Source organism: Dicentrarchus labrax, unplaced genomic scaffold (genome assembly GCF_905237075.1).
Source record: "Dicentrarchus labrax unplaced genomic scaffold, dlabrax2021, whole genome shotgun sequence".
NCBI classification, from domain to species: Eukaryota; Metazoa; Chordata; class Actinopteri; family Moronidae; genus Dicentrarchus; species Dicentrarchus labrax.
Genome location: NW_026136721.1, coordinates 7,853,399 through 7,875,613, shown reverse-complemented (window position 1 = coordinate 7,875,613; position 22,215 = coordinate 7,853,399). Strand labels below are relative to the sequence as shown.

Below are 22,215 nucleotides of genomic sequence, written 5' to 3'. Positions count from 1 at the left end.
ACCCAAAAATTGTTCTTATTAATAGCTTATAACTGATCTGTCTGGCTTCAGTCAATGATTTATTTGAAGAAAAAAGAATAAACACTGGAGACCCTCTTTTCAAACTCTTTATTTACTTTTATCTCATTTATCTCATTGTTTCAAATACACTGGGGAATGTTGTGCACTTTGTCTACTACTATCACAGGAGGACAGACATGTTGGAAGTGATTTCTCACTCAATGCTGCCATCTGCTGCTGCCAGACACTCTATAAACACTTAGGCTCTAAAACAGCATCCTCTACTACTTAGAGCTTGGAGCTGTACAGCAGATAGCTCCCCAACAACAGTCTAATGTGGTGGCAGTAACAATATTACTGATCAGATCAAGAGCAGCTGCAGGCAGACACTCATGATTTCTCTTCTCTGGCAACCTATGGTTGACTGCCCAGAACCTGTGAGGGATGGGGCAGTTAGATGGTGTAATATGAAGGCATATTTTGTTTTCCAACAATGTGTACTTTACTGGAGCACAGAAGAAGAACAAATAAAGGCACATCAGAATAAACAGTAGGTCATGCAACATTGGTTGTAAGACGAGTTCAGATAGCTGACATAAATAAATCTGCTCACTTATTTGTGCCACGTTAACAGGTACTGCATATACACTGCATAGCCTACACTTAAAGGTACAGTGTGTAACATTTAGGAGGATCTATTGGCAGAAATGGAATATAATATTCATAGGTATATTTTTATTAGCATGTAATCACCTAAAAATTATTGTGTTTTCATTATCTTAGAATAATACGTTTTTACCTACAGAAGGCTATATTGAACCGCCGTGTTTCTAGAGTTGCCCAGAACAGACTAACCAAACACTGGTTCTAAATGGGGCCTTTTGTTCGCCGCCTCCATAGTTTCTCCTACACACACGGCAGGCTGAGCTGTATTCAAATGGTTGCAATCTGCAACTTCACCACTAGATGCCACTAAATCCTACTTACTGGCCCTTTAAATACTGCACAATTTCAACAGTCATTATCAATGAATAATAATGTAATGAATTTGAAATATCAGTATTTACAATATGACGTCTTTACGGCTACAAAGAATTATAATTCAATTCATTATCACAATCTTTAGTTAAAACAGTCTTGACTGACCGGTTTCATGTTTCTAAAATTAAGATCTTCACAAGATCATTACATCAAAATTACAGTGCATTTTTTTCCAGTGTGGAAAATAGAATTAAAAAGTCCAGTATGGAATATTATATTTTGACAGTCAACACCCAAGAAAGACTGTCATCACTCTAAATCATTTCAGGTTCATTACAAATTACTCACAGCATGTATTAAAGTAGTATATCACTGTAGAGAATATTAGGACTATCATTACACCCTAAAATCCTAGTACACATAATCCAGCATGATATGTGTGTGCAGATATCTTGGAGCCCTCCAGGGAATCCTCTTGACAACTTTTTCATTTATGTCCCCCTCCCCGCAGCTCCTCAGCCAGCTGAAACATTTGGCCACCAGGTACAGCGCTCCAGCACCGAGGAGAATCTTGATGAAGCTGATGCCTCCACTCCTTTTCTTAACTCCTTTATTAAAACCTGGAGACAGAAATTCACAAAGGGTCAAGCAGCAATAAAATCTCATTTCCATAATTCCTTTTATATAGTAGCCCTGATTCAAAGTCTGTGTTAAAGTGGCAGTGGATATACGCAAGAATTGTAGTTGTTCAACTGCCTACCATTAAAGGGTACATTTGCCCAAATTGCTAAAACATTTCCCCACTTATCTCCACTGGTTACAAGTCTACTGAGATACAAGTGTGCATCGGTTTGGGGTTTAATGTTTTTAGCTTCTAAAAACACACACATATTCATATTTTTACTCCTTGCCTCAGGAATTGTGTTTGTGGTGCTCACAGCATTGAAAATGACATTAAAAAAAGGATCTGCACCAACCTTCATAATGCCTGTGTCCCTACATTATCAACAGACTTCACTGGCAACAGTATTAAAGCCCTGTTCCTTCAGCATAAAGTAGTTCTGTGTTTACTGGAAAGACAAACTGTTGAGTTATTTCAAATTTTTTTCTTTAATTGAGATTAGGGGCAGCCGCTGGCTGGTTCAAGTCCAGCATGGATAACGATTCGGAGGACCACTCCTGAGGTGCCATTGAGCAAGGCACAGTACCCCTAACGGCTCCTAGGGCGCCGCTACATGGCAGCACATCACTCCACCATCTGTCCACATTTGCATGTCTATAAACCCTGTGTTTGCGTGTTGTATTTCCAATCTATGTTTATGTAAAAAAAAAAAAAACTGATAAAAGAAATGGGAATTAATAAAGTTAATCTTTTCAGTTGATCTTAGTTAAAAAGATCTTTAACCTAGCGTTTTTATAGCAACTTCTGCTTGCATCACATAGACGAACATCTCACAGGCGGTTTTTAAATATCCTTTTATGTCTTTTTAATTTAGTTGAATGTACCTTTAAATGTATTTTTATTAATTGATCAATCAAAAGACTTGCTTTCTCTTTATCTGTACTGGCCTGCCTTTTAACTTAATGTGTTTTCTGTTTTTATTCCTTTTTAAATGTTAAAGCACTTCGAGATATATATAGTATATAAAGTTTATTATTATTAAATGTAATTTTTCAACACTGTGAGCACCAGAGGTAACACTGCTTTATTAGCCACTGTATTGATGTGGCAGCAGATCATCTGAAAGACAGATGTATGAAAACCTGGGCAAATAAAACCAAAACTATCAGCATCTTACTGAGACCTTGCTCACACGTAAATAACCCCACTGTAGAAATGCTAAGAACTGTGAGACACATACAGAATGTGACTGCAGCTCTACCTTCATAAAACTGCTCCCACCCAGATGACAAATAACTTTTCCAAGAAGTAGTCCCTGATCCCTTGATGGTTTCAGGCATCCAGTAAGTGTGTTCCAAGCCGCTGTAGTTGTGTACGTTGACGATGTAGTGCCGTTGCTGGTCATAGCTGAAGGGCTCTACGTTGACACCTAGCTGCTGGTTAAAGGCTGGTGAGAAGAATCGTAGGTCACCACTTTGCGCCGTCCTTTCCGTAGATCCACTGTAGGTCTGCACAGTGTTGAACATTTGCTGGGCCGAGGGCTCTGGGTTGTGACTACCTCCAATATAGTTATCCTGAATCACCTGGTGACCACTATAGTAGCCCACCTGGATGAGAAAGGTGGTGAGATCTAGCTGTGGGCTCTGCAGGGCTCGAATCAGCTCACAGCTGATTTCAAAAGTCCTGTCAGGACTGAACCTCCAGGAGGCTTCTCCGTCATGCTCTGTGACGTACACTGTCTCCACCACCCTGGTTCTCACCTGGTAGCTGATGATGATGCGGTCTATATTGTTATTACCACGGTTACCATCCAGCCCGTAATTTTCCCTCACATATGTCGGGAGGTTTGCAGCACCTGGGTATGTTTTTGTGTTCAGGTTGCCAATTTCAAAGTACGCAACCTGGAGGGAGAGAGAGGGAGAGACAGAGAGGCTTAAATGAGATGGCATGTAGAGAATAAAGGTAAGCTAGTGGGGCGTCAGGGAGCATATGGATGGATGGGTTAGGTTAAAAAAATAAGTATTTAAATGCTCACTCCAACTTTTAAGTAGATTATTGCACAATGAAAAAATGGGGGAGACAAAAAGAATGCTCAAGATTTAAGCAGCAGCTGAGATTCATTATTGACTATTGTGGCTCCAAAAGCACTTCCCATAATGCAACTTGCCACTATAGTGGGGTTTCTTTTATAAATCCCCAAGACAGACCGAGATTTAAAAACATTAAATTAAATGTAAAACAAAAAATGAAAAGAACACTTTATACACCTGTTTCCACAGGCTGTGTCAAGAACAGTGGTGGACTGGCCATCGGGAGCACCGGGACATTTTCCGGGGGCCTGGCCACCGTACTGGCCCGCTCAGCGATTGCCGATGGTCGGGACCAAAGGCTCGGCTCGGGTCGCGCTTGATTTTGAAATAAACAATCCGTCGTGCGGTTCATTAGGGTATCTGCCTCGCTGAAGCTCACACAGACTGAGCAGCAACGTTGGGCACAAACACACCCCCTCCTCTCTTTTTCTGAGGCTCTCTGTCACAGCACTGCAGACACACACACACACACAGTTGCGCTCCCGCACTCCTCCCTCCTCCTCCCTCCTCCCCTCACCTGTAGTTCTACATGCTTGAAAAATGGAGCGAGATCGACGGCCCAAGAGGAAAGGTGGAGCAGGTAAGACATTAAACACTAGTGGTGACAACAGACACACAACCATAGCCTATCCAGCACGACCAGCTTCATGAGGAGGGTAGTTCCACTTTGTGGAGGCTGAGGGGGCTAAAACTGACTCAATAAAACAAATGTTTTAAGTTGTAACAAAGGATATTGCAAATTTCTTTCTGTGTGTGTTTGAAGTTTCCTTGTTAAATGTAACAGAGAATAAACCTACACATCTGCAGTGCGCCACCTGTGTACCTCTCACTTGTGGTATGATACTGTGGTTGACACAGTGGTCAAATTTAGAACTAGTCTGGTACCTGTTACATTAAAAATAGGATTGGTCTCAAGTTTAAGTAAAAAGTGTAGTAGTAAATGAAATAGAATAGAAACTATGTGATTTGAGTACAGGTTATTGCAGCACAACAGAAATATATTATTGTGACAGAATATATTATTCTGTCACATGAACCAATCTTAGCTAGCTGGCTGGCTGGTTAACGTATAGGCAGCAGGGTTAGGGGTTGGGCTGTGTAGTACTCCTAGTGAGGAGTAAACTGATCTTCATGTTTAAAACTGATTTAAAAAAAAAAAAAACTTCAATAAAAAAAAAAGACAAATAAAGAAACAAACAAAACACATCACAAACCTGTCTCTTTCTCTTGGACTGCCTCTCCAATACAGGCAGAAGTTCTTCAATATTCCCAAACAGGTGGAAACCATAGAAACCTTTCTCTGGTTGACAATCAGACACCAGCTGTGGCAACAGACTCCAGTCATTCCACATATTATTTACTTTTTTATTATACACATGAATTTCATTGGAAACAATCAATATTACTGGAGTATTACTATTAAAAGTTATAGGCTACAGAATCTCCATTAATATTATGTGTTCCTCAAAACATAGTAATTACTTATTAATAATAAGAGAAACATGGGGAAAAGTAGAATATGTACTACTTACCTTCATGATGACCACAAAGTTAATGAGTTCACAGGTCACACAGTGGTTGGAAAACCAAAACAGGAGCTGAAGGCCATGTCGTGGAAAAGGACGGCCGAACCCTGAATTCATCAGGTGCTCCACAGTGCAGAGCTGCCACTGAACCATAGTGGGGCTGACACACACACACACACACACAACACACACACACACACACACACAAATCATATAATAATAATAATAATAATAATAATAAATATAATACACTTTTTTGTTAATTATAAAAACGATATTAAGATAAAAGCAGAAAACGGGTATAGGAATGTTATATTGGATCAAGGAAAAACCGTCTCATAAAAATCTGACCATAAAAGATCATAAAAATTGGTCATGAGTTGTTTAGTGAAAATATCAAGTCGATCCTTTAATTGGTGGTGGGAGTATGTTCCGTATTACGAGTATTAGGGCCATATTAAGAGAAAAATATATTTTTGGGGGGGAAATTACGAGAATAAAGTCATAATATTACGAGAATAAAGTAGTAATTTTATGAGAACTTTCAACGACGAAATGATCAATACGTTATCTTACCTGTTGACTGTAAGGTACAGCGGCTGCTGGGCTCAGGCTGAGGCTGCTGATTGGTTGAGCTGGTCACGTGAGCTCTTGATAACGCTATCGAAGCTTTTTTTTTCCTCATTAAAACTACTTTTTTAATTATTATTACATTATTCTCGTATTAGTACGAATTTATTCTCGTAACATTACGACATTATTCTCGTAATTTCCCCAAAAATAAAATATATTTTATTCTTAGTCTGGCCCTAATACTCCGTCGTACAAACCTATAGACAGAAAGAAAGAAAGAACACGCTACCTCCATAACATCTTTATTTTCTGTAGTTGGAAGAAAATGTGCCACCAAATTCCAGTTGTTGGCCTCAAAAAGGTTACACTATATAAAACTGCGAGTATACCTTTTTAAATTCATTACTGAATATAATACAACGCATATGTACACCAACAACTGAGGCTGAAAATGACTGAGTGAATAATAAAGAATAGGATATTGTTAGTTTGTGTTTACCTTTCCGCTGTGCTCTGTCTTACTGGTGTTTCATAGCTCTTCCTTACAGCAGGAGAGGAGCATACATCCGGATTGTGAGGTTGTGATGCGTCGCTGCCGCCGCCATCTTGCCGCGGGGTTCAGGACTATTCAACTCATTTCATTGTTCAAATATTAAAAAGCCAGACTTTTGAATTTTGACAGAAATGCAAGAAACGAGACAACAGGGTGTTACATAACATTACATTTACAATATTCTTCTGTTACTAAAGTTGAATTTGATATATCACAATAAGTTGTTTTTTTCTTTTAGGTTTATCTTATCTTATTAATATAAGGTAAAGTGACCGTCATGATATTAAGTTAAGGTAATATACAGTATGTCAGGTAAAAAACGTAGTAAAGTTTTGACACATGTTAATGTGATAGACAATTCAAAGGCAGAGTGTAGACTGTGCAGTTCAAATGTAATATGAGCAGGCTCCACAAACAATTGTTAATGGTGTGATGTTTCACTGTAAATAGTTGCAAATTTACAAATAATGTACACAACCAGAGATTGGACCTTTTTGTCTAATGAGATGGGTCTTTGTTTTTGTATTTTATAATGTATTTTTGTAGCACTCTGTTAGAGTATATTAAAAAAGCCATATAAATAATAAACATTTGATATCATGTATGTTTTTACATTAGTGACTCATTGTACACATAATTTGGTAATAAATTAATTTAAGCATTTAAATTAAAAACATTTTTTTTCAATCTCATGTTCTACTGTCAGGGCACTGTAAATATGACACAACGTTATAGTTATAAAAGTTACCTACTGCAGCTTTACATAGGGTAAGATATGCTTAAATAATATATTATAGAACTATTACTGTTTAGGCTACATAAGATATAAGGTATTTTGGCTTAAAAACATGCATACATGGATCAGGAGCATGAGTGCTTCCCTGTACCAATATGGCGGCCGCACTGACACAAGGTGGTATCATGAAAACGAAAACAGTTCTGTGCCCAAATGCGTGCTCGTTCACGTCGTTTTCACGTCGTTCCGTAAGTGGACGTCCCTCCTGCGTCATTTGCGCTCCACCTCGCTCCCGATGCACCTCTTTTCCCGCAAGACTAAAGATAGATGTTTCGATTTCAGGTGAGCATTGTACCTCCTAAACCAATGTACCCTTTCCTGGGGATCATTTCAGATGTTTTAAAGAGATCTGGTAGTAATTCCAGAGTGGCTGTGATTTACATGGGGAATGTTGCTATTGTTTATGCGACTGCCAATTTCAATGCGGTTGGCGGCCTGTGAAGCAGCCTGTTTGCCTGGCGAGGTGAGCCGGTGGGAAGGTGAGCGCTCCTTCCCGCTGGTGACCAGGATGGGCGTACTGTTTCATGAGTTAATCTCAGTTATGAAAGGCCAGTGTGTGATAGCTATAACCTGTGTCCACACAGTATCATATTGGTTAGTATCAGGGCAGCAATTTTCCATCGACGTGGGTCCTGCGTGATGTAACGTCAGCATTAGCATTGCTGCTAACGGGTTCTCTTGCTATGTGCAGGGTGCCAGTGGGTCTTGGGGAAGAAGCCCCGAGTCCTAATTATTAATATTATTTAAACTTCGTAGTTTAAAGATGGGGTACTAACTAGTATCGTAACTACACTTAAGGTTACCGCCATGTTTAACGTTAACGTCTCGAGTTAGCTATTCTGCTACGTTGTGATGTTTTCCCCCGCGAGCACCCATGCTCGGTCACTACTGACCTGGGTAAGGCTAACTGGCTATTCTGATCAACAATTTTCAGTTACTGCTATTAATGAACTACTAATGTACGTAGTTATGAATTAACTTCCAGTTGGTGTACGGTTCAAGTCAAACGGAATTCTCAAACACAAATTTCTAGCGTTAATGTAACACACTTTGACCTCTGTACTGCCTCAACTTAATGCTGCTTCTATAAGTGAAATATTTTTGTCCCCTAATTATTACATTAACTCATGAATAACGGTTCCCATACGTCATTAGCTGAAGTAGCCTGATGGTTAATTTTGTAAGTGTAGCAGAGATGGTCATACACCTTTCTAGTGTGATGTTGCACTGGGTCCCCAGGTTCATTTACACTGTAATGTCCTTTTTATATTTTAAGAAACACAGAGGCAAGCTGACAAATGGGAAACAAATTGCACATATACAGTATTTATCGCCTGCGTGGTAATGCAGTAACCCAACAGTTCTTCTTAATAAAGCGTCCCTATACACAACTTGCCTTTTTAACCTGCAGATTTAGTCATTGACTCAGGCATTATTTGGCCTCATGAATGACTGGCAGACATGAGAAAGGGAGCGTTCCCAACGTCTCCTGACAGTTGGTCATATTGGTTAGATACAATAAAGAGCATAGTTATGGTGACTGTTAGTGAGAACTTGAGACCTGATATTCTGCACATTGAAATAGGATTGAGGATTGACTGCTTGCTGCTGATGAGAGTGTGTGATACAGAGACCAAGTGTCTCCAGTTACTAGTAGACTCTGCTCTAACAGATGGATATAAAATCAATATATGAATTATCAGCACCACATTTTGGAAGCCAGTAGACTATTTGGGTGACAGTTGCACCTTCATTAACGTCATTAACGTTGTTGATGTTATTAACTAATCTAACCTTATTCTTGAACTTATGTGTTGCTTAATTTTTCACAATTGGAAGAATACTGTGGTAAATTTTACTTTCAACCAAACCTGGTGAGAAGCAGGTTTAAAGTCTGATGCTACTGTCCAGTGTTGCAATTGAAGGATGTCTGTTGCTGCCTTCTTGAGAAATAAAAAAAATTACATAAAAATTAATATTAGCCTGAAATAGAATTGAAAATACATTATTTTGGAAAACATTTGTATTTCTCACTGTTACAGTTACAAAAGAGTTTCTGTAGAGTGAAAAAATTATACTGTTTATAAGGTTTTATTTATTTGCTGTGATTAGTACTTTTACGTACCACATCCTTTACTACTCTATACCTGTGCATAGACGCATGTAAAAAAATGCAGAGGTAAATCGAAATCGAACTGCTCACATGGTGGAGTGTGCACCCAATGTATCAAGGGTTTGATTTGAGCTTGTGTGTCACCTCGGTCTGTCCCTCTCTCTCTCACTCTCTCTCTCTCCTGTCCTGTCCATCTCGCCACCTGTCACTGTCTAAAATGCCAAGAAAACATATCTTAAAGGGTCAGTGTGTAACATTCTTTTCTCCACTCCATGGTCACGTCTCAATGCGTTTCCTCCTTCCCACCTTCCACTCACTGCATTCCTTGTCCCATCGTCTCTATCTCCTGTGCTGTCTTTGCAGTCCCTGGATGAAGACTGTACGTTGGAGGAGGAAGACGAGGGACTGGTAGAAGAGGAAGATGAAATTGATCAGTTCAACGACGACACTTTCGGAGCTGGGGCCATCGGTGAGTCATGCCTTGAATATATATATATTAAATGTGTAAATATCAAAGTACTATACTTGAGGAGATGAGCAATCAATGCTCTTATGCTTGTTCATAATTACACAATTAATGGAGCTCAGGGTCAACAGAGCTTTCTGCTGTGGTCTGAAATAAAACAATTAAGGACCAGTAAATGACACTGCTACCATACACAGAAGTTTATATGTAAAGCTAACTGACAGAAGCACTTCAAAGTATGACAGTGACATCCTAAAAAGCTAAAAAAAAAATGACTTTGATGTAGTTAAACTATTTGTGCCACATTGCTGTAGCTTAGCTTGCTACATTTCTCTGCAGGGTAGCTTCAATGTAGTGAAGCTTCATTTCATCACAGTAACTAGTAGCTCAGCACTGCACTTTTCCAATAGCATGCCCAACACAGTACGTATTATACACAACGTCACCAATACATTTTCTTCCTGAATTTTCCCAATTAGAATTTAGGTTAACATTGCTTCACCTTCATACACTTAACTGTGTTCCTGCATCTCCATTTTCTTAAATTCACCCAGTCAGTATTTGTGACACAACAGAGTTAATCTGGTGACCGAATTTGTTAATTTAAGTCAGTCCCTCCAGGGTCACCTTGATGACGAGTTTGTAGATGTTCTTTATAGTTGTTGGTCGCATTTGATGATTGCGAAATCACATTTGAGACAGTTTGTCAAAGTTGTAGGCCAAAAAAAACGTCATCATTCTGGAGAACTATGTGTAAGATTTCAGCTCAGTTGATTGATGGCCACAGAACAAACAACCACTCTGTTTGGCCCCTCTGCTCTTCCAGATGACGACTGGCAGGAGGAACACAAACGCCTCGCTGAGCTCGATGAGAGGGACGGGCTCGGAGGGGTGCTGGGGATGGGAGGAGGGGGGATGGGAGGAGAATTAGATTTAGGAGGAGCCGGAGACTCATCCTCCACCCATCTCCCTTCCTCTGCGGCCCATCACCCCCTTCCATCTTCCCTCCCTTCACTCAAATTCTCCTCGTCTTCCTCTGGACTGCCTCCCCCAGGTCAGTGATGTGATAAAGTTAATTTTCTGTTCAGATTTTAAGATAACAATACATGTTCAGATTTTAAGATAATTAAAAAAAATAAATAAATAAAATTATATATATAATTATTTTTTTTTTTAAGACTCTAATATCCAAAGTAAAACTGTTGTTTCAGATGTGGAGGATCGAGGAGGGGGAGGTGACTTGGCTGAGTCCCTGGCTAGACTCATCCTGGAGGCCGACCCGGCCATCGCTGGGGTCGGGGCGGCTGAGAGGCCCGGTCCGTCCCCCAGCTCTTCAGGGTCCAGCCTGTCCGCCCTACAGGGGCTGGACCGACCCAGAGTCCTGCCTCAGCCCTCCTCCATCCCACACCCTGCTCAGTCACACCAGCATCCCCATCACCCCCAGCACCAGCTGCCTCCTGGGCCCTCCACCTCAGGTGAGATGGGTGTGTGGGTGTTGAATTGAATTGAATAAAAACCAACAAAGTCTCCTAGCAAGGTTCAGCTAAGATGTTCTGTTTTGTCCCCATGTGGTTGTTGGATTTTCATTGCTACAGAGTGCTTTATATGCTTTATTTTTCTATGAGGAAAATACAAACATTTACCTATAGACAGAAACTTTGAGACAATATGGTTTAGTCTGTTGTGTTCTGTGTATTGGCCGTGTTTTTACTGAAGTCTGCTGTGTTCTGCTGTACTACTCCAGGACTTCCTCCTGGCCCTCCTCCATCGTCCATGCTCAGCTACCAGCAGCAACAGCACTTGCTGCGCAGAGGCACTGCTCCTATGGGCCAGGTTTGTTTTTTTACTATCTGTGTACTGTTCTGTATACTTGTATTTTTGTATTTATTCCATTATTATTATGTGTGGAAGAAGTGTTCTTGTTTTTTGTGGGCCAGGTCTGCTTTTATATGAACACTGGAGATCAAAATTGAACTTATGAACAAATAATGTAATCTTCATTGCTCAACATTTGAAGGAGTTTTTGTTGTGGCTATACCATGCTACTACAACAGTGTTTTACAAAATAACCAAGGCACTTCAACAAACAACCTTTATTTTGCAGAAAACACAAAGATCAAAATTAGAGAACAGCAATGACTGTAGCACGGAGAAAGATTACAACTACAATTTTCTGAAGGTTACAAAAGTCAACAATTAGTAGGAAGTGTACAGGCCGTTCCTTTGAATGTCTGCAGCACATCTGCAGCCACAGGACATCACCAGTCTCTCACACTGCTCTGGTGGGATTCTGGTCCACTCTTCTTCCAGTCTCTTCCACAGTTCGGTGACTGTAGTGGGTTTCTTGGCCGTAACTTTGTCGCTAAATAGGGGGATGAACGCAGGGAAGGAGCCACATGTTGTGGAAGAAGGTTCTGATAGACATTTGTATTCACTCTGCCGTGTAGCTGTATAAGAGGCCCAACTCCTGCTGCAGAAAACCTTCCCCAAACCATGACACTTCCTCCTCCACCTTTCACTGACTTCTTTACACACTTTGGGTAGAGTCTTTCTCCAGTTTGACGACGAACATATTGTTTCCCATTGGACCCAAATAAATTAAACTTTCTTTCATCACTAAAGTGAACTTTGGCCCAGTTCTCCTCTGTCCACACAACATGCTCCTCAGCAAAGGTTATCAAAGCATTTTGATTCTTTCTGCCAATAAGAGGTTTGGTCTCTGCAGAGTTTCAGTCCAAATGCTCTTAAACGTTGAGACACTGAATGACAAGACAGATCCTTCCTCAAGGGCGGCTGTGGATCAGTGGCAGAGTGGGTCGTTCCTTAATTAGAAGGTTGTGGGTTCGAGCCACATGTCAAAGTATCCTTGAGCAAAATACTGAACCCCAAATTGCTCCCGATGCCGTGCATCGGTGTGTGAGTGTGTCAGTGTGTATGAATGTTAGTTTCTGTTTGATGGACTTTGCAAAGACTTTGAAAGGGTGAATGTGGCACGTAGTGTAAAAGCACTTTGAGTGGTCGGAAGACTAGAAAGGCGCTATACAAGTACAGGTCTATTTACCATTTACCATCCTTATTAGGGTTCCAAAGGGGCGGACATTTTCCGGTAAATTTCCGGAAACTTTCCGGAATAGATAAGCTGGGGAAACAATCCAATTTGGAAACTTTCATGGGAATTAATGGAAATTATGGGAATTAATGGGAAATTATGGGAATTAATGGGAATTTAGGAGAATTAACTGGAAAATTTGGGTAATTGATACAATATTGAGATGTATTTTCTTTGTATTTGTACTACATTGGTCGTTTTAATGTCGATTTTAAATGCTCTTACCCACTTCTTTACATTGCTGCTTTAGTCCGGTCACCAATTTATGCATTGCACGGTGTTGCTGTGCGTGCAATACAATGTAAAGTTATGTAGTTAACAATAACACTAGCCTGCCAATGCCCCTGGTGGCTCGAGAAAAACGCCACAGCACCTGTTGAAATTGAAATAGGCGAAAATTAAAAATATTATTGGAATGTAAGACTTGCAATAACGGAATAACTTGAAATGTTGGTGTTTCTGTAGAAAAACAGAAGCCACAAGCAATAACAACACAGCTGCTGCACTTCTTTCCGACTCGTAATGCCCAAAGACAAATGGAACGCTATAAATGGTACAAGCCAGGCAATGACGTCACTTTCTCGCGTCAGAGCAACTCGGGCGGGGGATTTACGAGACAAATGGATAGCACCATGAGTAGTAGCCCAAACCATTAACCTTTAGCTTAACATATGATGGTAGCTAGCATGCTGCCTTTGATTTACTATGGCTATGGTTATATGCGTCAATACAATTAACCCAAATAGGTTAATAGCAATGGGTTATGTATTAACCCCCCCACCCAAAAAAAGAAAAAAACCCATACTTTAAAAAATAAATGTTGGCAAGTATGTAGTAGCCTATACTGATTACTGCCTGTGTGCATGTTAAGTGTTGAAGTGGCTAGCAATTCCAGCTGCAGCGCTGAACCGATTGCCCACTGAGATTCTCTGCATTATCCTGTCCTCTCTTGTGTTTGTCTTTCGTGGACGACCGGCCTTCTTAGGGGACTTGAATGATTTTGTGACATTGTAAAGATGCAATATTCTAGAAATCACAGATTTGGAATGATCAACTTCTCTTGCTGTGACTGATAGGGTCATCTCTTTTGGCTTTCATCTGGACAACCTGCTGTAGGAGGGTTTCAGTCACTTTAGAACGGCTCACCATCTTGCAAAGTCAGTGAAAACTGGAAGATTAGGCTGCCAGTTAAATGGGGTTAGTCAGATAATTGAGGATATTAGCACCAGGTGCCAGATAGATAGAAAAAAAAATATAAAATCATTCATAAAAAAAGAAAAATAAAAATCATATCATCATCAATCACTCTATATATATATATATATATATATATATATATATATATATATACTGCAAGGTATCTAAAAGTGTTCTCTAATTTAGTGTTCTTTTTCAAATATCCCATTCAAGTTTTTTTATACTGTGCTTCAGAACATATGTAACTCATGAAATATGCTTAAAATACTGCTCTTTTACTCTGTTTGGATCATTTCAAATAGGACTACGCAGTGACCTTGACATTTAGGAAATTGTAGATTGTTCTCTAATTTTGATCTCCAGTGTAAATGAATAATAAAATATTGATTTATGGTTTATATTTTCACAATTAGCACTGTTTTAATGGCTGTAAAATGAGAAAAAATGAACAGGTGGAATTAATATTAAAATAATTTCCTGGATTTGAGTTTCATGCTGTCAAATATATTTTGTATTACTGGCTGGCTGAATAACACATTCACTGGAGCAACATCTATTAAAACTTAATTAGTGGAAAATGTCAGCACCCTTAGATTTAATTTCTGTCATTGTCTCTCATAGATGAATTCTCACAGTATCTGGGAGAACAGCATGGGTTTCGGGCCGGTCAGTCTCACCCCTGGACTGGTTACACACATGGAGGTGAGGGATGCTCACTCTTCTCCTTGTTCAAACACTAGGCATCAGGTTTAGTTTAACAGCTCATCCTCAACTTGCATGCATGTTCATGGCAACATGCAGAGTCATACTCAGGGAATAGCTGCAATAATAAAAATGCACCTGGCAAATCTACAAAGGTTCAGAAATGACCCTAATTGGACATTTGGCCAGTAGTAGTTTTATGATAAAATACTCTGTAAAGGTACTCAGAAGACTGCTTTCTTAAATAAATAACTGTATGAAAGAACATTTAAGTTAAATATTCTTTAGCATGTTAAATAACATATACATTGATACCAATTGCTGAGAGCTGCTGCTGCTGCTGCTTCTTCGTCTTCTTCTTCTTATTCGTACTCTGTTCTGCTTGCCACAGTATTATAAATCACAGCACACTGCTGGATTTTTCTAATATTTTATTCTTCTTCCTGTTCAGGACAGTCCACTAATGTCTATAATCAAGGAGGTAGGCCTTCCTAAACGACCTCCTCAGGGTAGGAACGATGAAGGACAGGATCTGTCAGAGAGGGTCCCACCGCCGCGCTCCTCTTCCCCTGTGATTGGCTCCCCTCCGGTGAGGGCAGTGCCTATTGGGACACCGCCCAAACAGCCAATGAGCCACGCCATGAATCATCAGGTGAATAACAACTGTTCTCCTCATTTTGCTAATGTTACGTTTCAAATCCATTAAACTGAGTGCCTACCTTAGTGTTTTTCTTTTTAATAGTACTGCTAGAAGTAGAACTTTACACATGGAGGCTTAACACATATATTTACTGCAATAATGTTATTTTTTAAAGTTATGAAGTTATATAGTTTGTAGTTTGTTAGTTATAGTTATGCTGCATCTTGTGATAATAGAACATGTAATGAGCTCTGTCTCTGTTAACCCTATCGTGTGTGTGTGTGTGTGTCTGTGTGTGTCTGTGTGTGTGTGTGCGTAGATCCACCATCCCATGGCGGTTCATGTGAGAGCCCCAGTCCAGCACAGATACCCTCCTCCTTTCCCTGAGCGTCTGTCACCAAACACCCTCCTCAATATAGCTGTGAGTTTATCCTCTCCTCCGTCCCCCCCCTCACTTTTATTGCTTTGTATTCCCACTAAAAGAACGTGGGGTTCCTTTTTTCATTTCATTGGCCCAACACAAGTAAACAAAGTCTGTGATTTCACCCATAAAAAATCTTGAACACTGGGTCTGCAAACTAGGGCCATTTGTTTTTTGTTTTGTTTTTCAGGGCCGATACCGATCAGTAGTAATCAAGTTGACCGATAACTGATATTTGGAACTGATTAATATGCGGGTTAATATTTACTGTTCAAACATGATTATGAGTATTGATCTAAACTTATTCTCAGCAAGAAAACAAGTATGTGTATTTCCTTAAAAAAACATTTCCTTTAAGTGAGTAAAGATGAGATTTTTATGAATAACAACCTTTTTTATGAATAGTATTCTGGGGGTATGACGTTTCTATTGTATTTTATTTTTCCCAGAACTCCCCTTTGTGTCGTGGTCCATTCCCTCCCGGAGTCCTGTCTCAGATGCAACGGGCCCAGCTGCTCAACTCTCAAGTTGGTGACACGCACTCACGCACAGCCTTTTGTTAACATATTTGTGGGGACCCATCATTGACATGCGTTCCCTTATCCTTCACCCTAACCGTAACCTATTTCTAACCCTAACCCTAAAACCACATCGTATGCCTCAGACTTGTGGGTTCCATCATTTTGGTCACCGCAAAACTGTCGGACCCTGCAAATACAGTGGGCTCCCGGTTTTTAGACCCCTGGAATACAGTAAAACAATCTCTCACACACAAACACAGCCTTCTTAGTGTGGTATCGTGGAGATAACTTCCTGCTTCTTAGCTACAAGTTACAGCTTTGGAAAAAAAGATCTTATTAAAGACAATGCACAAAACAACACGAGACCATGAGAATGAAAGGTGGTGATGTTTTTTGACTTCAGTGCTAGTGGAATGACTCAGTACTATTTCAATAGTTCACAACTCAATCACGCAAATCATCCTCACACACTGTTTACCTGTCTCTCTCTCCAGGTGGCTGGTTTCCCCCGCGGCGGTCCTGCACCTCCTTTGTTACCGGGTGGTGGTGGTTTCAGGCCGTTCTTCGGCGGCCCTCCTCCTCCACACGGTCACAGAATGGGCCCACCGCCCCCTCACGGTCCCCCCAACCACACGCCACCCATCAGACACAACACCACCCACCTCCACCCCCAGCACCGCCGCATGCTCACTCAGCGCATGCAGAACCGAGGAGGGTAAGGAAGCGTGTCCATACAGAACGTTTGAACAGTAATAGAGCTGCAATGAAGACCATCTCAACATTGTCTCTTTACCTCTCTGTAGGGACCGTGGGAGGACGGGAGGGGACCGGCGCAGCAGGGACCCCTACAGTAACCTGATGACTCAGAAAGAGAAGGAATGGGTAACCAAAATCCAAATGATGCAGCTGCAAAGTACTGACCCTTACCTGGATGACTACTACTATCAGGTTGGTTTTTGATGTAGTAACTATTAATGATTGGCTTGTTTTGGACACAGGGCTCTGCAAAAACAACCTGGAAGTGCTAGTGTGGATGCTGATCGTTTTAAATATATCATCGTGGTACATTTCTGAATGACTGTTTGTAAGAAAAGTCATTTACTTTGAAGACATGTTGTAAAGGGTGCCATTTTGTCAGTTTATAGTCTAAATGAGTTTAATAATAAAAATCATATGTTTGTAGAGAGTTATGTACTGTTGGCTTGAAAGTTGGTTAATGATCATTGACACTTACACTTTGTGTGTGTGTGTGTGTGTGTGTGTGTGTGTGTGTGTGTGTGTGTGTACACGTAGAACTACTATGAGAAGATGGAGAAACGTCAGGAGAGGGAGAGAGACAGCAGCAAGAAGGAACACACCACCAAGTTGATCACTCCGCAGGTTGCCAAGGTTGAACACACCTACAGACCAGGTAAACAACAACAGAGCACACCAGAATATTCTCTGCACTCAATAGTATGTGGTAACACACACAAACGAGAGTGTACAATATCTAACTACTACTCTGTTAAACGTTGAAATGTGTTTGTCAACAGTTCAGTTTGCAGGCTCTCTGGGTAAGCTGACGGTCTCCAGCGTCAACAACCCACGCAAGATGATTGATGCTGTAGTGACAAGTCGCACGGATGACGAGGTCTGTTTGCATGTTTCATTGTTTATTTTCCTACTAAAGCTGTATACACAATGTTCTCTTTATGTGCAAAGCTGTGGTTGTTTCCTAAAAGACAAAGTAAGAGGCTTACATTAACTAACCAGGCAGTGAACACAGTGAAGTACCCAAAATGTACCAGGTACCACTCACACCTATTGACAGTATAAAACCAAAAAAGAGCGAGCCATTCTGTTAACAACAATTGTTATTGTTCATACCAATTAAACCGAGTTCACACTATGTCACTTTAGCACTTGGCGACAAGATCGTAGACAAATGTTTTTGAAAATATCCACCTTGGTGTCCACTATTATCTAAAAGAGATGCTTTTGAAAACAGCTGTAGTTGTAGTCAGAGCACGATAACATTCCTATTTTGCTCTTGAATATATAATTCTGTACCCGTTTTATAATTTGATCCGGTTTTGAAGTCCTGCTGGTCTTATTTCCTGACTGTATGTCTGTCTCCAGGAGAAAAGAGAGAAGCAGGTGTGGAATAAGAGGCGACAGATCCTCTACACCGTGGAGAAGGTAGGATGAGGACGACTGCAGCACACGTTTTAATGAAAAAACAGCAGGAAAAACTTCTGGATCCTAAATGCATATGTCTGTCCTCCAGATGTACAGTTTGCTGCTGGAGGTTCAAGACTTTGAGAAACGTTTTGTCCAGACGCCAGAGGAGGACAGGGAGGCTCTGCTGGAGCAGCATAAAACCAACACGGTGCAGCTGTGCAACTCTCTGCGGGAGAAGGAGTGGGACGACAGGTAGGAGGGAGGGAATAGAAATTACCTGAACTGCAAGAGCTGCACTTGGCAATCCTGATTCTTATCCCACTCACACTCTGTACAACAGAGCCACACATGGGACAGCAGTGTAAGGGATAATGAGAGGAGATATGCCCATCTACACACACTCATTCTTTTTCTCTTCCTCTCTATAAGAGTGAGCGATGAGCAGTGTGTGATGATCATGTCAGTGAGGAAGGGCAAGCGGCTGATCTCCAGGCTCCTCCCCCTCCTGCCATCACCCCAGGCCGCCGCCGTTGTCATGGCGATTGCGCGCAACCTTCCCGCCCTGGCCAAGAAGGACAAGCAGGACCAGGTAACCAACCACAGATATCCAGTTAGTCCTGCTATATAGGAACAGTAGGCATCTGCAACACAGTGTCTGTGTTTGGCTCTACAATAAATAAACATGACTGACATCTGCTGGTGAGGTAGAGGTACTGTTGCCATTGGCTGCTGCCGAATGCTGCTGATATACATCTGCTCGGTCGCCATATTGCAGAGGTCAACATCTGCAAGTTAGCAATACTGAGAGATTCAGACTTCACTACAGAATCGACTGTGAATGGCTAAATTCTCAACCCATTTTCAGGAAATGTGGTTTGTTATAAACGTGAGAAACTGAACGTGATACTGGTTACTTGTAGGAATGAATTCAGTTACTGGGGCAGATCTAATGAGTTCTAGTCAATAGTAATGTGTTTATGACGGGTCAGCTGATGGACAAACAAACAACCTGGTTGTTGTGGAAACACTTGTCTATATTGATAGTGTTGCATTTGTAGTCCTGAAGATTAAGCAAACTTCCAGTGAAAAGAAATGACCGCACCAACTACTAAAAATACCAGAAGTGTGTAGAATCTGAATCATAAAAACATTCCTGCTTTGTGTATGTTTTTCGTCATCAGTCGCAGTTGTTTTTAGTAGTCCTAAAATATCATCCTGTGCCTGGAAAAACATCCTGTACCTGTCTAACTAATTATAGATTAGATTTAGCTGTTTTAATGCGTTCTTCTGCCAGTTCTTTTTTTATTTGTGTTATCAGTCACATTCTTATTCCCTGGCGCTTCATATTTCAATATTAAGTGTTAGTCAGGTAGTGTTTTTTTTTTTTTAAACTTCTACCTCTGACATCCTCCTCTGGGGAGAACAGTCGCGAGCAAAGAGGCACAAATGGAAAGCAATGGACACCATTATTGCCTCTGCTGAGACTGGAGGTTTTTCCTCCATAACTGTAAATGTGAAGCAGAAGTGGTATCCTGATGCTCCTTCTCTTATGATCAGTTTAATTGGTACTGAACAGTCTAATTAAATATATGCAGTTCCTGGGGGAAAAAAGCCTCTGCTCTGCTTTTTTTCTCTTAATGTTCATGTTAGCAGAGGTTAGCAGTTTCTTACAGTCTAAGGACATTCAATGTTTTGCAGTTCCCCATCTAATAAGAATTTCTTCTGCACAATGGAACAGTCCCAGTGGGATAAACCATGAAATGTTACCTGTGACCATCCTCTGTCCCCGCCCTCTTGTTCAGGTGCTGTGCTGGTTAGTTGAGCCGGTTTCTGCAGTGATCCAGTCGTTGTCGAGCTCCGCCCTCACAGACTTGCTCCAGGAGCTTCAGGGCAACGAGGGCCAACTGGCCACAGTACTGCACAACAAGGTACACACACACAAACACACACACACACACACACATATACACACACACACACACACACACACACACAAATGGCACACTGACACAAAACATGCAGTCACTCATTAACTTTAGAGCAAAGATGATCCTCTGGTCAGACTGATCAACAGTGAATGTATCAGTGCAGCCCACTGGTGGGCCTCAGAGCGCCATCTAGTGGGCCTGGAGGCAATAGTGTAGCCAAATGGTAAGATTAAAAGATTGTGTATTTACGTGTATCCAAAGCCTGGTGTACACAAAATACACTACTTTAAGTAAGGTTTGACTGTCAGTGTCCCGCTGTAAAGAAAGTCATTTGACATTATTGAGCCTCCTAAAAGACACAGACTAACACATGTTGGTTACGGCCTTTAATGGGAGTTGTTGACAATAAGAAAATTGTAGATGGAAATGAACAGGGTCCGCCATATACCTCCAAAGTCCAACTAAACACATACACATTTCACACACCTCTCTGTTTGTCTGTCTAGTTTGGTGTGACACTGCTGTATCTGATCCTGAGTGAAGGAGAGAGGATGCAAAGCTCCGACCCCAACTGTCAACTCATGGACGACAATCGATGGTAAGCCGCAACGTCAACTGCTTTCTCGTGTCATGAGATCACATCCCTGAGACAGTTCGCTGCCCGGAGTGATTTATTGTGTTCCTTCTCGTCGTTCACTTCTTTAAATGTGTCTCTTTGCTTTTCTCACCTCCTGCTGTTACCCATTATCCCCCCCCACCCACCCAGGACTGAACTGGTGTTTTCAGTAACAAGGGAGTTGCTCAGCGTTCCCTCCTCATCCCTCTCTCCTCCCCTCTTCACCCCTCCCAACCTGCTCTCCCTCCTGTCACGCTACGTTGATCGGCAGAGGCTAGAGCTGTTGCAGGACAAGCTACAGTGAGTTGCATCAACACACACACACACACACACACACACACACACACACAGTGGCATGTTACATTTGTGTTGCTTTGGTTGGACAAGCAGGCACAAAGAGAACCAGCTGCATCCCCAGTTAGATATTACGGTTAAATACAGATCATGTCAGAGTAAAAACTAAGATCTATCAGACGCTGCCTGACTGAACGTGTTCTTTCATTCACAGTAGTGTGAACATAAAAACTGTTGTTTTCCTTTCTCAGGATCTCTGCTTTGTCCAGGTAGAAGTTACAACAGACATCAACACGACCCCCTCCCCACTCGATGCAGACCTTTATTTTTGTGCGTGTCAGAAGAGTGTGTGTGGGTGTGTGTGTGTGCGTGCTGTTGAGGTGAATCCATGGTGGATGATTTTAATCCAGCAGAATCTCTATAGTTACTTTAGTTTTTCTTTGTGTTTAGTCTCGTGTGTGTGTGTGTGTGTGTGTGTGTGTGTGTGTGTGTGTGTGTGTGTACGAGAGTGCATGAGACGGACAGTCTGAATGATAATGAAATCTGCATTTTTAAATATCTTGTTTACGATTATGCCTGTGATGAACCTTCAAATTAAAAAGTATTTCTATTATATAACAACGTGGACTGCACTTTTCTTGCCCCTCTTTCCACACATCCTCGACAACCGTATTAAGAGTACTCTACCCATTTAGCATTGCAGTCCTATAACATTGTCAGACTCAATGGACGTCAATGAGATGTTGTCCTTTTCATTCTATGCATTTGGGTTTGTTATGCTAGTAGCATCTAATGTATCCTTTAGCATCCAACGGGCTTCAGAAGATCTGAACTCACTCAGAACTCCACGCAGACTTTTGTTCATTTACACTCAAATGACATCACTTTATCAGATTTCACAGTT

General features: G+C 41.0%; 2 protein-coding genes across 4 annotated transcripts; one reads left to right on the top strand and one right to left on the bottom strand.

The window, feature by feature from the left end:
* Positions 1-93: 93 nt before the first annotated feature.
* On the bottom strand, positions 94-6,398 carry LOC127355346 (uncharacterized). 3 transcript variants are annotated; one of them, XM_051386141.1, is made up of 5 exons: positions 6,292-6,398; positions 5,226-5,379; positions 4,908-5,015; positions 2,865-3,504; positions 94-1,601 (listed from the first exon to the last, which is right to left on the bottom strand). In XM_051386141.1, exons 2-5 carry the CDS (start codon positions 5,370-5,372, stop codon positions 1,393-1,395), a joined length of 1,104 nt encoding a protein of 367 aa, XP_051242101.1. In that variant the 5' UTR covers positions 5,373-5,379; positions 6,292-6,398; the 3' UTR covers positions 94-1,392. The 3 variants fall into 3 exon arrangements, with proteins under 3 accessions (XP_051242101.1, XP_051242100.1, XP_051242102.1); XM_051386140.1 differs by lacking the exon at positions 6,292-6,398 and adding an exon at positions 6,082-6,269; XM_051386142.1 differs by lacking the exons at positions 4,908-5,015; positions 6,292-6,398 and adding an exon at positions 6,082-6,272.
* A 935-nt stretch (positions 6,399-7,333) lies between these two features.
* Positions 7,334-21,932, top strand: patl1 (PAT1 homolog 1, processing body mRNA decay factor). The gene is made up of 20 exons (XM_051386106.1): positions 7,334-7,423; positions 9,618-9,723; positions 10,547-10,774; positions 10,932-11,195; positions 11,465-11,553; positions 14,648-14,728; positions 15,180-15,380; positions 15,688-15,789; positions 16,239-16,316; positions 16,805-17,025; positions 17,114-17,258; positions 17,604-17,721; positions 17,846-17,943; positions 18,432-18,491; positions 18,580-18,725; positions 18,903-19,062; positions 20,276-20,401; positions 20,908-20,999; positions 21,168-21,317; positions 21,563-21,932. The coding sequence occupies exons 1-20, from the start codon at positions 7,409-7,411 to the stop codon at positions 21,582-21,584; spliced, it is 2,502 nt and encodes an 833-aa protein (XP_051242066.1). The 5' UTR covers positions 7,334-7,408; the 3' UTR covers positions 21,585-21,932.
* Positions 21,933-22,215: the final 283 nt, after the last annotated feature.